At 40.1% G+C, this 15,334-nt stretch overlaps 1 protein-coding gene across 4 annotated transcripts in view; it reads left to right on the top strand.

The window, feature by feature from the left end:
* The window catches only part of RNF130 (ring finger protein 130), a 50,227-nt gene that overhangs the window by 10,846 nt on the left and 24,047 nt on the right, over nt 1-15,334 (top strand). For all 4 annotated transcript variants that reach the window (XM_027468578.3, XM_027468576.3, XM_027468574.3 and 1 more), the window contains 2 exons: nt 11,271-11,521; nt 15,053-15,124. In XM_027468578.3, coding sequence (XP_027324379.1) covers nt 11,271-11,521; nt 15,053-15,124 — 323 coding nt within the window. The remainder of the gene's footprint in view (nt 1-11,270; nt 11,522-15,052; nt 15,125-15,334) is intronic.

Here is a 15,334-nt window from a genome sequence, read left to right as displayed (position 1 = left end):
GTTTATTCTTGTATGGTACTCAACAATTCAGAGAGCAATTGCCCTGTGTTAAGCAGTCTACAATTAGACTATTGCTGGTCTAGAGCAATGCTGAAAGTTGAGGTTTCTACTGACTTCCCTTTTATAAGGTTATCCATGTCCAAGTTTGCTGTTACTAGTGAATAACTACAGCTGGTGGGACTCTCAGACTTTAAAAAATAAAAATAAAATTCCGTGGTTAAAAATGATTTTTTCTCAGTTCTGCTAACTACACTTTTAATTTTTCTAGAAGATGTTCTCACTTTGGAATTATTTAGCTTAATCAGAAAAGGCCTATTTCTGTATTTGATGGCTGTACCGCTGGTAGCTTTTTTATAGAGGTTTTCATTTCAGTTCTTTTTCTTTAAGCACCAGGGGTTGCTTAGAAACTGGAATTTCCTAGTTATTTCTCTGCATATTGTCACAATTAGAATGGAATTCTTCTACTAAAGTGCTATGGTTGCTTCTTCCCTTCTTCTCACTAGACATCGCTTAATGGAAATGTCTTGTGACATCTTCTGATTTAGTGGAGTCTGACCTTCCCAATTCTGTACACCACAGAAATTTTCCAGGGAAATTTAGACCTGCGTATAGCAATCCTAAGCCTGTTGAAGCTGTTTTTCTTAGGTACCCTTCCTTAGATGCTTTTGCAACTAATCTGCAGGCAAAAAGCCCAATGTTCTAGCAAAATAATATAATAATATTTATTATCTGCTATAATAAAGAGGAGTGCCACTCCACGGTTCTTGTTTTGATTGTTCTGATAATGTCAGAGGTCTGTTTAGCAATCTGTGTTTTGCTGGGCTTCCCTTAAATAGCTTCCTGTTTGCTCGGGGTAAGAACTGCAGCTGTGTGTGACTGGGAGATGCAGACTGGTCCTTTGGTGTTAACTTCAGCATGGTGAAGGTTTGGCATCCACCATTCCATTAACCCCATGATTGCTATGCCAAGCACAGTGTAAATTCATGAACCTGTGCTGGAACAATGAGTCTGTCCAAACAAATGTTGTGCAGAGTACTGACACGCAGTCATGGCCTTCTCAGATCTTCCTTCTTCTGTTTTATCAGTCTTATCACTCATGTATGTATGCTTTTGAGGTGGTGAATGACAAAATCATCTGTCAACTGGGTATGCTAGCATGCTACACCTCTTCTCTTTAGCATTTTCTGTTCCTGAAGGTCAGGAGGAGTTGACCATGTGTATTCTGCTGGTCTTGAAGTTAAGTGTGTTAAATTAAATTGATATAAAATGAAGGTCAGCCAACAAGCTTGTCTGATTTCCATACAGTGACTAGTGCTGTTCTGCTGTTCTTTAAAACATGCATTCTTCACAGTGCCCTTTTGTAAGAGTCTTTAGGCAGTCATGAACCTGGTCATCACATTTCCCTTGTACAAACAGGTAGAAATAGGCTTTGTATCTGCGCTGTAGTTTTTGTACTATTACTTGCACAACTTTAGGACTCTTTTGTCTGCCTGGTGAAGCAGAGGGGGAAACAGCAAGTGCTGATAACACATACTCTGAACTGTGCTTTCCTGCCTTGACCTTTACATGAATTTCAGTCACCAGTTTTGGCAATGTCTGTGCTAAAAGTAATTAAAACATTACATAGATTTATGCATGTTGCTCATCTTGAACCTGCAGGGGGGTAATTCCCTATTAAAAAAAAAAAAAAAACTCAGTAAGCAGATCTCACACGTGGAATTAATATTTTTTTTTTCCGAGTTATTTTATGCTTGAACACACATCAGAAAATTCTGATGTTGCGGAAATTTATCCGTGCTTAACAGAATATAAATTCCTTCTGGTGGCCACCTAACAGCTGTCACTCTTGAGTCAGTCCTTCATCTCTGCTCATATTAAATGAACAGTTTTTACTGCTAGTATCAAAACTTGATTTTTCTTATGTGGTAGTCCAGCCCACTAAGTTTCTGTCCCTTCAACTTCAAGTTAATTTTAAAATACGTATTGACCTAGAGGAATTGGTGAAACACTTTGTGTCCATTTCTGCTAATCTTATTTGCAACATTCTTTTCTATCTACATATTCTCATATGTATTTCTATGCACATATAGAATAAACATATTTTACATATTCTTGCAGATGTCCTCTATCACCCTAAATGAAGGACATCTTTTCCCAGCATAGGTTATGTTAGACTATGATATCACTGGCAGGAAGGCAGTTTTATGGGTGGTTTTGCTTTCTACTTCTGTTAAAGCAGAACAAATATTGTCTAATGTAAAAAGCCTGTGTGGTGGAGAAAATATTTAGTAGCTGTCTCCTTTATAATCAATTATGGGAATAGGAAGGAAGTGCAGGTAAAACAGCATTTTAGTTCTTTCTATTTTTTTATGTGGTGGAGACGGTCTTATTAAATACAAGATAGATTTTTATTTGGGTTTATAGAAAAGAATATGAACCAAAGAAGCCCCTAAAATAAAAACAAGATATTTAGAATTTATGGAACAAATATAAACAAAAATATAAATGAATATTTATCATCAAAATGAAGTTGCTGGGTTCCAAAAAGCAGGGTTTATCAGCACTGAAGAAATTTCTTGAAGTACTTAAACAATTTCTAATACAAAACCTTGGTCAGAGAATTTACCTGACGTTGCTAAATCTTTTCAAGCCTTTGGCACAAGTTGCAGACATCAAGATAAATCTTCATTGCTCTTCTGAAGAAGCCATGTGTTATTTTTCTTAGTGTTTTTTTTAATGATGTGTACAGAAGGTGACTTTTTCCTCCTTTAGTGCTGCAGGAGACCTACCCAATACCACTGGCTTCCAAGAACTGTTTTCTTTCAAGTGGAAGATTTCTCATTGCCTTGTGTTTGCTTTTAGAACAAAACATCAGAGACAAACCACTGGCGCAGGAGGCAAGACACGTACTCATTTCAAACTGTGACAAAACCGAATGCATTTTACGTGAATTATTTTAGGTCACTAGGTCAGAGACAGGAGGGGCAGGAAGTCATCAGGAGCTGTTGCCATCTGATGGCTGGTCCCTGGTCTGGGTGGAAGGTGCTGCAGGGCTGGCAGCTGTGTGGTTTGCTGCTTTCCTGGGCTGTGCCACCCTTACTGTGTGCTGCAAATCTGTGCTGCTGACCTTTAACTCCCAATCTTCCTCCTGGTGCAACTGCAAGCTACACTGATACACAAAAACCTTGGCAGGGTGATTTGCAGATCATTTTGCCTGAGTGTGCTTAAGAATTACAGTTCTATACCAAATCAACTGCAAAACTTCCCCTGGATTCCTGAGACCTGCTTTAATCCACAGCTCAAAATTGATTTTATTGTGTGCTGCAGTTTTGTTCTTCACTATTAACTTACCTGGAATATTAGTGAAAGGGAAGGAAAGGTGACTCATGGAAGTTGAAGCTTTTAAAAAGAGGAAAAACAATCTTCAATAGTATGACCATAGTTGGTGTATCTCTGATCATCTTATGTTGTGAATTTGCTTGTTTGCTGATTGAAAATGTTGGGAACGAGTGTCAACAGAGTTATAGCTAATCTGTTTCTCGCTGCATTTCTTGTAGGTGTATTCATCAGGAAAGTGTGTCAGGTGGTAGTAAATGGAGTTGTCTGACACGTAGCAGGACGCAGAGAGAAGTGTGTTTGGAGCATGGATTCTGAGCCTTAAGGAAACAATTGTCCCACAGAGGCAAGCCAGGGAAAACCCTTCACAAAGCTCAACGCTTTGCAGAACTTCCTCTTCCCTGTGTTCCTGCATGTTAGGTACCTCATCCACAGCTGAAATAACAGGAGTTAGGCTCGTTTTTCCTTAGCCAGCTGAAAGGATAATTAGTTCTGTGGCTCTGAGAAGGCCCGTGGGACTGTTAGTGACTGTAAGTAATTACATTTTTTTCTTAGCTAAAGACCATGCTCCCGCTGCAGAGTAATTCCCCAAATCCATGGATTCCGTGGAATCAAACTTACTCATAGATTTACACAATGTGCTTCTAACGAAGTTGTAAAAACACTTTGTAGTGTCCTTGCGTAAGCTTCTGTTACCATGTGTTTTGGGGGCTTTGCTGGATTTGTTTGGAAACACTGTCCAGATTGATGGGTCTGTGCTGAAGTTGTCTGTAGATGGAAGAAAATACCAGACCATGGCAGACTGCTCTCATTAGAAATCCCTGGGTTTCTTAGTTCCACACACACTGGTGGGAATGGAAACTGCTATCCAGAAATGGCAAAACAGAAGCCACCTACCAGCACCTGCTGACGTTACAAAATGCAAGAGTAGAGTTCTAGTTATCAAAATCCAAACACATCTTAAATTGCAAAATGAACGGTAATATGTTACATTACAGTATTACTTTTTAAAAACCAAAAATGTGACACTAATCAGTGTTTAGGTGTTAAATCCAGATCTAAGGTTACAGTTTTTGGACATTGTTCCTGAAGGAAACAGTTTTCAAGTAAGCAGTATCTTCTGCAGGATGTCTTCTGGGGGCATCTGGTAGCTCAGTAGAAGGATCTTAATTCTTTTAATAGTGCTCATCGTCATCAGACTTAAAACAGAAGGTGAAAAGGTGCTATCTGAGGTTGATGGAGAGGAAATGATCTGTAGCAAAGTCAAAGTAATGTCTGTCTTCTACATCCTAATGCTGTATTGCTTCTGGGGTGCAGCAGAGACACGTTCAGACTCAGCTCGTTGTTAAGCTGGAGGAAATGCAGTGGCAGAGCTCCACCATCTCACACGTGTCAGCATGGTTTGGACTTGTGAATGGGACGGGATGATTTAGCAATGACTACTTGTTTTGATTTTATGCAGATTTGTCCTTAAGAAACATCTCACCGAGTGTCAGAACAGAGCAACTGGGTTATGAAATAGTGTGTCAGCTGAATTCTAAACATGGCCCAACAGTTTCCTCAACTGATCTTGCTGTTTAGCTCTCCTGTTTTGAGCTCTTAGACTCAGTAGATTATGAAGCTGGTGTAGAAGTATGACAACAGCATTGTGCCAAAGCACAGTTCCTTGTTTAACAAAGGAGGGTAAGCATTTGGAGAGCTTGTTCCTGCTTACACGATGATTGTTATTTATTGCCAATGGATTTAATTATTTAATGTGTTACAGGCTAGCACAACAAGAATCTGATTAGGCATTAATCTTTGTTTTGAAGTTAATTCTGTCACACCCATCTTTGGAAGGCTACTCCTGCTGTTCCTGGTTTTCTAATCACATGCCTTCATCGTGTGCTGTTCTGCAAGGAGCAGAGCTCTGAACATCCACGTTTCTGGTGGCACTATGGCAATGCACGGTGCATTTCAAAACAGTGATGTGCACGTAGGCATATTTAGATGACATAGTTCAGTGTCCTGTCTTACCCTGGCGGAGTAAAATCCCCTGAAGCTCATTTTGCTGCAATCAAAGAAGAGCTTTGACTGTTCTGCAGGTACAACTTGACTGTATTTCGTTTGCAGTTCATACAAGCCTGACCCTCGCTAAACTTGAACATCTACTTCTTTTGTCCTCTTGTAGACAGTTGGAATTCAAGTTTTAGCCTCAAGCCATTGTTTTTCAGGTTGTTCTGCATAGGCCTGTGTAGCAAAGAGACTTGTAATTTCTGGAAACAACTACTCAGTGTTTTGGGGTAGCCGAACTTGTAGGTAATGGCTGTAACTTTCAGGTAGCAGTATATACTGCTGTCATGTACAATTTTCTCATGGTAGGGTTGTAACATCCGTTCAACTGTCTGACACTACGAAAAATAGACATCTACAGTAAGTGTTTACATACAAAAAGTTGACATCTTCAATGTTGCAAAGGGATCAGGAAGAAAAAAAGTTGTAAAAAAAAAAAAAAAACACCTTCAGCCTCATTTTAAAATTGATGCATATTCTTGGCATTAAGCTCTTGCCTTGCTTAGGGAAAGTAATTGGCAAATACTATGCTTTTTTCCTTGTTTTCAGAAGTATTTGATTTGGGACATCTCAAACAACATATTTTACCCTTGAGATTGCACTTGTGTTGACAGCTTGGATGTGCTCTTGCTTACTTTCTGATTAGATCAAAATAAAAACATGTGCAGCCAGACCTGTTTTAATTGCTGTAAAGATTTGCCAGGACTCCTCTTTTTACTGTATGCTTTTACAAAAGCCTGGTTTAGAATGTAAGACTTAATTTTCAAATTTACAAAGTTCACTTTGTAGTGAACTTCTATTTTGCATTTGACTAAAACTTTAAAATATCTGAAGAATTTGTGTGTTCCCCAATGTTAAGTACTATGGAATTTATATTGGAAAAGTTCCCTGAGCTCACCTTTTCTGGCAGTGCAGGTTTCATTATCAGTAGATTGTTTTCTAACATGGATAAACACCTGAGCTGGGAAGTATCATCCTTAAATAAGCAGAGAGGTCTTTCTGAATATCAGCATACCCCCTCGTGTCAACTTCATTTGTCATTCCTGTCTGTTTTTCTTTAATTTCTGACTTGTAGTCAGACTCCTTGTTTCTGCTTTTCCTTAATTTTGCATACCTTTTATTTCTAGCAGAGTAAAATGTTCCTTATGGTTAATGTCTTCTGGTGTTTTCACAGAACTCCCAATCGGTCCCAGAACTTCATAAATAACAGCAGCACTTTGTGCTCTCCTTTTTTCTTCGTAGATGTTTTGCGGGCTCCCAGATTCCATCACTGTTGGCCAATAAGTTGTCAGAATTGCATTAATCTCCTCAATTACCATCCTTCTTGCCTATGTAAGTAGGGCTTCTGAAGCAACTTTCTGACAGTTCCCTCTCCCAGCCTATTCTGTTGATGATAGAAAGGAACAAGCCTCCTTCAAACCTGTAAACTGGTTTTAAGAGACTTTCTCCTGGGGGAAAAGGCGGTTATATTCTTCCTTTGATTATAAGTTTCTTAATTTGTGCCTGTCTCTGCAAGGTCACTTCACAGGAGAGTCTTGGAGCTGTTCATTGACACGTTCACTACTCAACAGCTGAAAACTAGACTATGGTGATGGTGTTTTCCATGTGGGTCAGGAGGCTTCAACAGTCCAATAGGTCTTTATTAGAGTGCCAGTATGTCCTTACCTTGTAAGCTATTGGTGAATATGACTTAAAAGGGTTATTAGAGTTCCAAAATGACTTGAACAAAAGCATTTCCCATCAGCCCTAACGTAGCTGCTGTTTGTGGTGGTCTCACTGCTACTTAATGTTATTCTAAGAAATCTGGTATGGTAATGGAATCGATCCCTTTCCTGGGCACCTGTACGTTTGTCTCATACATGTTCAGAAATGCTTAATTACGGAATTGTAATGGTTTGTGAAGATGAGCAGTTTTATTTCCAATTAGATTATTATTACGATGCTTACATCATTGCAATTTGGTTTTTGGTGTCTGGATCATGCTCGGAATCCAGCCCGTAAGGAGCTGCCTGCCTTATTCCTTACCTTTATTGGGGAGGTGGAGATTTTGAGTGTTTTTTAAAGGAAGTACCCTGAAATTTCCAACAGGAAAAAAAAAGATTTCAATAAATCTGTTTAAGTTTATTTTTTCAGAGTAAAGTAATGAGAATCTTTGGTTGTTAAATATTGTCTACTTTTGGAAGAGAACAGTATACTTTTGCAAGTGTGAGAGGAGTGCAGTTTATCTGCTTCGTGCTGTGTCTACAACAAGCATCAGCAAGTGCAATCGAAGGCTAAGGAAACTGCAAGGACTTCAGCTGAAAATACCAGCCATTAGAAAAGCGCTCACCTTTGTTACCAGCACCTGATTTAATTCCCAGTTCTCTGCAAACCTTGTTCTATCAAATCAAAGCAGGGCAGTGCCTCTTACAGGTGGTCCTGTACCTCCTGTGCTGGAGGAGGGATTCCAGGCTTGGCCCTCCCATCTGCCAGGAGCTGGTTGCAGCACTGCGGCACTGGCAGCAGCTCAGATGCCCAGGAGGAGTTGTCAGCCTCCCTTCTTCCCCAGCATTGACCAGACAGCTGCTTGGGCTGTTCATAAGCCCAGGAAAAAAAAACAAAAACATCTGCTTAGTTGCATTTTGTCAGGCTGCCATTGCCTGTGTCCTCCAAGGGACAGTAGGTGGATGGAAGGTGTCTGAAGTCTGCTCTTTGAACTAAGCCCATTTTTAGCTTGGTATCCTGGCCACAGTTGTTTGTATTTAGAGCTTCAGAGAAGCGTTTGGTAGTCAAGAATCAACACAAAAAGTGGGGGAACAACTATTTGCTAGTGATGAGACCGGTAATCTTTCTTTGAGATGACTTTATTGACTTTCCAAAGTTGCTCTTTTGGAGTTGCCAGGAGGTGTGGTTAGCGAGGGAGCCAAAGCAATTTCTTCAGGAGCACTACAGGAAACTACAGGAAACTTCTGGTTGTTGCTGCTCTTCCCATCTTGGTGGTCTTAGTGTCCTCCCAGATATTTAATCTTTCTCTTCTCCTGTCCCGATGTTCCCATTGCCCAGTTCCAATGATGAATCACAACTTCCTTTTCGTACAGAGTTGTGTAACTATCCTAATAAGCATGCACACAGTAAAATTGCAAGTTAAAAACAGCTATCTGGGCGTGGATGATAACAAATGATGTATAATATGTATAGGTGTCAACATTCAGTATTTATCTTAGGTCTGCTGTCTGTCCTAGCTCATTGTGTCTGGTTGAGTGCTCAGTTCCTTGGCTTTAGGTAGCATTCCAGCTTCTTATCACTGAACACTGCTCTTGGCTCAGGAGAGCATTTCTTCTCATAAAATTTATATATAAAGACCATATTCTAACTTTTAGAAACACAGTGCTATTCACCTGAGGATTTTTTTCTGCTTAGGTTTCAGAAATGCAGGATTTCAAGGTGCTTAAAATAAATGAGTCCGTGTCTCCTCCTGCCCCCAATTCTTCTCAAGCAGGGAGCTTTTGCTATAATTATTTAGGGTGATGCCCCTGACAGAAATATGGATGAACCAAGTCCCAGTTTCCACTGAGCTTCAGTATGTTAAACAGGCACGATTTATTTTTCTTTTTCTGCAGTTCTCCTTGGCTCTCACAGGGTCAGAAGCGGCAGTAGCACTTTGGCTGTTCCCAGTTGAGTCATTTGGAATGCAAATCGCTTCGCAGAGACGCCAGAGGTTCCCTTTGTGCCGGGCCTTATATAAAACGTGTGGCAGATTGTCAGCCTTGTCACATCCCCTGGGCAGCAGGGAATAGGTGGAGGCTTCAGCTTTTAATTCAGACGGCACTGGACTAGCATCAGATCTGAGTCAGCTCTGCCTCGCGGACAGCTTTATAAATCATGTCAGAATGCTGCATCGAGTGCTTCTGACAGATCCTTTGATACTGACATAACTCAGTGGTCCAAATAAATACCTACTGGGGAAGTACAGCAGAACGCGTGCTCTGGGGAAAACGGTCCCTCTGCCCTTCCTTCGCTATCAGAACCAGATGTGAGGAACAGAGGTGAAGCCTGGGGAGAATATCAATCAGGATCAAGTTCTCTGTTCTTGGTTGATCTTGCAGCATCTGGGCTGTAGGCTGGCTTTGAGGGTTGCAGGAGCACGTGCTGCATCTGCGTACAGGATCTTTAAGTTGCAGGAAAGGTGCCTTTTGTCCTGTCCTAAATGCTGCAGGATTGGGCAAAGACATTTCCCAGCTGGGCAAGCAAGAATCCAAATAGATTTCTTCTCAAACAAAGCAGGCAGTGGGATTTTATTCTGTTTTCTGAGGTTTGCAGTTCATTAATAATCTTGAACCGAGTTTGGGTTCTAACGGTCTTGAATAGAAGAGGCTGTGGAGAGCTGGTCTGCAGCGGGCTTGGTGTGAATTTTGGTGTGCTGGTGATTTTGTTTGCGTAGATCGTGTTGGTGCAGGGTTGCTGCTTCAAAGCTTTTGAGCTTTGTGAATGGAAAGGAGTAATGAAGTAACGCTTAAAAGACTTACACAGCTCTGAAGCCCCCACTTTGGAAAATTAGCTGTTAGAGACTGTCACCCTGTCTTCATCAGTTTCAATGTTGTTCTTTTGGCATTTCTCCTTCATTTTCTGGGTACAGTAACTTCTGAAGAAGACAATTTTGATTAAGGGACTTGAAATCCTCTTTTAATGCAAAGAATATTTTTTTTTAATGTTCTCTGTTCACTGTCACACAAATTTCTCTGCAACTCCAATCTACTCTAAAGCCAGAATCTGGGTGCTGCAGTCTCTTGCATTGTACAGTTCCTCTCCTAGGGAATGTGAACTGGAGCAAACAGATGGAGAGAACAGCTGAGCAGGCTTTGCACACATTTTGAAAATAGGTCTTGAAAAAAGGGTTTCAGTACAGATCTGGAAGAAGAACAATGGCACTCAAAGGTGGTTTTTTTTTGTTGTTGTTGCTTTGGTTTTAATATAAATTTTGCTGTCTTTTGAATTTAGATCAGAATTCTTCTGAGTTAAAGATCTCCTTTCACAGGGGACGGGGGAATTCTGCATTTAAAGCAGAGGTGCTCTCTTTGCTCTGCAGATTTCATTCTTTTTTGTCTGGTTTTGTAGTTTGATTCTTGTGGTTTTTGTGCTAAGGATTTTCCCTTTGGGATGTGAGGTGGACTAGGGACAAGGCACTACAAAAACCAGATGGGCTAGGCAGTCAAAATGGAGTTGATGAAGCTGATCGCTACCTTACTGAGCACGTCTTTGTATGGATGATAAAATCATTACTCAAACTTATGGTCAGTTTTTTCATTTCTGCTCCACTTTCCAGCCAGGTTTATTTGCTTTGTTTTCACTTCTGTCAGAGAATTAGTACAGGTAGAAGCTTGGCTTTGTTGCATCCTTGGTGGAATTATGATTTGCAGGTCCTTGACAATCTTTCTGGTACATGCAATCTTCATAATCGCATCGGGGAACTTGCCTAACTCTTCAGAGCAGCTTGTACTCAGCTCTGTGTGCACCAAGACCACTCATTTTCTAAATGTGTTTTTTTTTTCTGTGAGTTGCCTATTCAGGTGATCACAGCTCCCAATCTGGAACAAATGCGCTCCCTAAAATGAGTTCAGACTGCACGCAGTAGTTACAACGTGGGAAGTACTGTTTAATCTAACTGGTGGAGACCTGTTACGATGTGTGGAGCTGTAAACAGTTTGCATGTTAATGCCCTAGTTTGAAAACCTGGGTTTGAAGGGTAAGCCTCGAGTTGAGTGCCCAGTAGCATGTTCCTTATGCCATAGGTAGCATAGATTAAATTCTTTAAGTTGTCAAATTGTTTTGCATACAGAAAATCTTGTGAGTAGCAGGTGATGTTAATTTTAAATATGAATTAAGTATTTTTCCTCTTTTTATAGGAACTGGAGACATTGTTGCTGTCATGATTACAGAATCAAAGGTCAAGGAGATCCTGAACTATTTGGAAAAGAACATCTCTGTCCTGATGGCAATAGCAGTGGGATCCCGTGTTCCTCCAAAAAACTTCAGTCGGGGCTCTCTAGTCTTTGTGTCAATATCTTTCATTGTTTTGATGATAATTTCTTCAGCATGGTTAATATTTTACTTCATCCAGAAGATCAGGTACACAAGTGCACGTGATAGGAATCAGGTAAGGGCACTTTTTTCTCCCTGTTAAATTGAGGTGATATTTCTGTATACAGTAGTCTATAGAGAATTAATAATTTCTTAGGAATGTCCATCAAACTAGTGTTGAAAACCACTTTGTTCAGAGGCAGAGCATGTTTCTTGGCAGGGATTTTATATAGCAGATTGTTACTGTCCTGAGCAGCACCAATACAAGCTATTATTATATGACAGGAAAGAAAAGAACGGAGGCAAAATATTTGTTTTTGAGTGCAAGTCAAAGAGGAAGAGAGAAACTGTGCTGGCTAACTAATACGTACTGTACAGCATATTATTTCTTTTTGAAAAGGACATTTGGGGATGGAGAGGGAAGTTAAATATTGAATGAGCTTGTATGGTGTGGTAGAACATGGAACTCATATCATTAATTTTATCCATGTTATTAAGGATAGCTTTAGTAATAAGGCAATTCAGTTTGGGAATGCCTTTATACAACAGCTATAAATGCATGAACATTAGGGTAAGAAAACTAAGGGATAGAGGTGACCTGCGCTATCTTCTAGCTTTCATCAAGATGATACTTGATGTGTACTGTCTAATTCTCCTGGTCACACATACTGGACAAAATATTGCTTAGTTTGCCTTTCTTACATCCTCTTTCACATCTAACATAAGAGCTTACGTCTGAATTGAATCAATTAAGTGTGCCCATACTCAGATATTTTGAATATATGAAGTCATCAACTTAAACATGGATTAAACTTTAGAAGTAAATGTTTTACTAGCGTGGACTTAATGACCCACTGTCTCCTAGCGTGCCTTGGCTGTTATTGAGAAGGGTCAGTAAACCTCAGGAAAACCACTGTGTTCTTTGTCTCTGTGTATCTCTGTCAATTATCTTATAAAGCTGCCAACCTCTAGTCCTGTCCCATATTAGGGGACACATAAGGGCTCACTGGGGCAGCACTTCGGGTCTTTAAAGCACTTTGTCAAACCTAAAACAAATGCAAACCTACAAAGCCACAGTTGTGACAAAAAGGATTTCCTTTTCAGTTTCTAGAAATAGTGTCTGATGCTGCAGGTCCCATGGGCATTCTGTAGATTTTCCTAAGGATGTCATTCTTAAATGACCACGCTGTAGCTGGTACTTAGCGTGGTCCCCTGGGATGGTAAAAGTTTAAATATAACTGTTACTGAATGAATATCTGTGGAATACTAAATTGTGCCCGCTGCATCCCCTACATGGTTCTAGGCTTCTTCCAAATGTCCGTGTTTCAAAACAGCTGCTCCTTGGGGAGAGGGCTTTTATGACCTTTTTTCTTTCTTTAGATTTTTACAAAGGTCAGGAGAAACTTGATGAAAATTTTATGTGGTTTAAAAAGCTGAGCGTATTAAACTTTAATAAGAAGGTGGCGACAGCTACAGCTTATTTTTGAAGAGCTTTGAGAGCTCTCCGAGAGAAGGCTGTGCTGTTAGCGATGAAATAACTTGCTTTAACTGAAAAACAAGATCACAGCTTATGTCTAGAGGCACGCTTTTTTAAAGGACATCAAAAACATGCAGTGTTTTATAGATAGTGCAAGTAGATACCGGTATTTCACATGATTGCTCTTGTACATTTCCGCCAGAAGTATGAAACTCCTTTGCATGTACTGGTAGCCTTTTCCATCAAGGTGGTTGTAGGTTTTAAAAGCAAGTATATGCTGTGTGCCTGTGCCCTAACTTAACAAAATAGCAAATGCTGAGTGTTTCCAAAGTTAGCATATAAAATTATTTGTTAAAATTAGAAAGTGGAAGAGATGAATCTCTTAAATAGGAGTCTCTTAAATAGAAATGAAAGTTACTGTTTGTCAAATTTCTTTATATAGTTTATATGAGAATACACACATTTTGAAAGAGTTTTTCTGACATTAATAGTTTTGACATGAAGATGTGATTCTATATTCTTTCTGAAAGGCTTCATATAGCACAACTAGAAATGTATGCAGTATAAGCACATATACCACCTGCTATTATGTAGGTGGTAGGTGGCATTTAAGTGAAATGCCTCACTTTGCCTTTTCAGTGTTCTCTTAAGCAATCATGCTTGGCTGTGCAGTGATAATCCAGTCCAGCAGTGTTCCAGTGTATTCTGGGCATTAGGTACTCAGCCAACGTGCTTGTTTTGGGATATGTAATTTAGATTTACCTAAATTAACTAGTTTCTCACCTGTTGAAGCTAGGATGAGATATTTGACTTCAGGAAGCGTAAAATTTCCCTTTCCCACCTTTGTTCCTGATAGTGTGTTAGGCTCCAAACACTGTAGTATGTATTTCAAATCCATGTCCTAAAAAATTTAAAATAGCTCTTCTGTGAAACCGCCAAAATTGTGTGCTTATATAATCCCTGAGTAATGTTGGTACAGTGATCCTGATGCAATAAATACAGTTGTAGTGGCCTCCTGAGGTCTTTATCAAGTAAAAGCAGCCTTCTGAGCTTCAGCTTGTATGCAAAAATTAGTGTATGGGATGGGGGGAAACTGAAGAAGAACTTGATTTTTCAAGTATATTGGAGGTGGACACACAAAATGCCCACTTGTGGACACCCAAAATGCTCCAAGCTGGATGGGAGTGTTCGGTGTTTTCTTTTTGCATTCTCAGAATCTGGCTGTCAAAAGCAGAGTGCTTATTACAAGGTAGGTGAAGGATGAAGAACGCAAACTTCCTTTCTTCCAGTAAATGTAAACCCAATCTGACGTCTCGAGTTCCTGAAACAAGAAAGCACGAGCTCAGTGCTGCTTACTGCCCTGGCTCTGGGATCCCACGAACCAGCTGGCCAGCAGCCATCCCCAGTTGGCTGGGAACCGGGCACTGCAGCAGGAACCAGCGCTGCAAGCGCAGGAATGGCTCCTCCATCCGACGGTGGTGGTCATGAAAACAACATAAACAGCAAAAATAGCTCGGGCTGTGCAGTCAGATCGAGGTTAATATTTAAACCAGTGTTCATTTCAGCTTTATTTAAGTCTCTTTCAGATTTTGTGACCCATAAATTTTTGCTTTCTGTGGTAGTGGTTGCTTCAGGTAATAGCAGGAGAGAAAATAGGTTACGCTGAGGATCTGTTATGTCTCAGAATAAGATCAGCCTGCTCAGGGAGGAAAAAAAAAAAGAGCTTAAGAGAACAGAGTGTATTCTAGCACACTGAATAAAAATCAATATGAGCCCAGGATCCCGGAAATCACCAGGAAGGCATGTTGCTTCAGCTCGTATCCTGTGGGCAGGGTGTCATTAGCTTTGTCACACACATGTTGGGTAACTGCTGTGGACTCTTATGTAGTCTGTGAGGTTCATGCCCACATGTGTCAAGTGCTTTCCTGTGCTCTGCTGTTGGATTTTTTTTTTGTTGACAAACCTGCAATTGCAGGCTTTGCTGTGTACGCTTTTTATCCTGTGTGTTTGTCCACCACCACAGCGTGTATTGCAATGTTACTATCTAGCACAAGTAAGCCATTATAAACGATGGTAATAAAGCTTGATTATCTGGGTTAATTTGTGTTTTCTTCTTTCTCACTTCATTAGCGTCGTCTTGGAGATGCTGCCAAGAAAGCCATCGGTAAATTGACAACCAGGACAGTAAAGAAGGGTGATAAGGTATAATATTTCAACATGATAAACTTGAACATCATTAATTTTTATCAGGGGAAATGGTTTACTTCTCAGCTTTTCCTTTTGCTTCTGATTTATGATCTCACCTTCCTTGTTGGAGACTTGCTTCATTTTACGGCACAATATTTTTGTGTAACTTTTAGTATTGATGTATGCTGTAAGTCTGCACATTTCAAGAGTTTTTCTTGCTTAAGT

Source organism: Anas platyrhynchos, chromosome 14 (assembly GCF_047663525.1).
Source record: "Anas platyrhynchos isolate ZD024472 breed Pekin duck chromosome 14, IASCAAS_PekinDuck_T2T, whole genome shotgun sequence".
Lineage (NCBI taxonomy): Eukaryota > Metazoa > Chordata > Aves > Anseriformes > Anatidae > Anas > Anas platyrhynchos.
The sequence above is the reverse complement of the archived record's forward strand: the minus strand, read 5'-3'. Positions and strand labels throughout refer to the sequence as shown.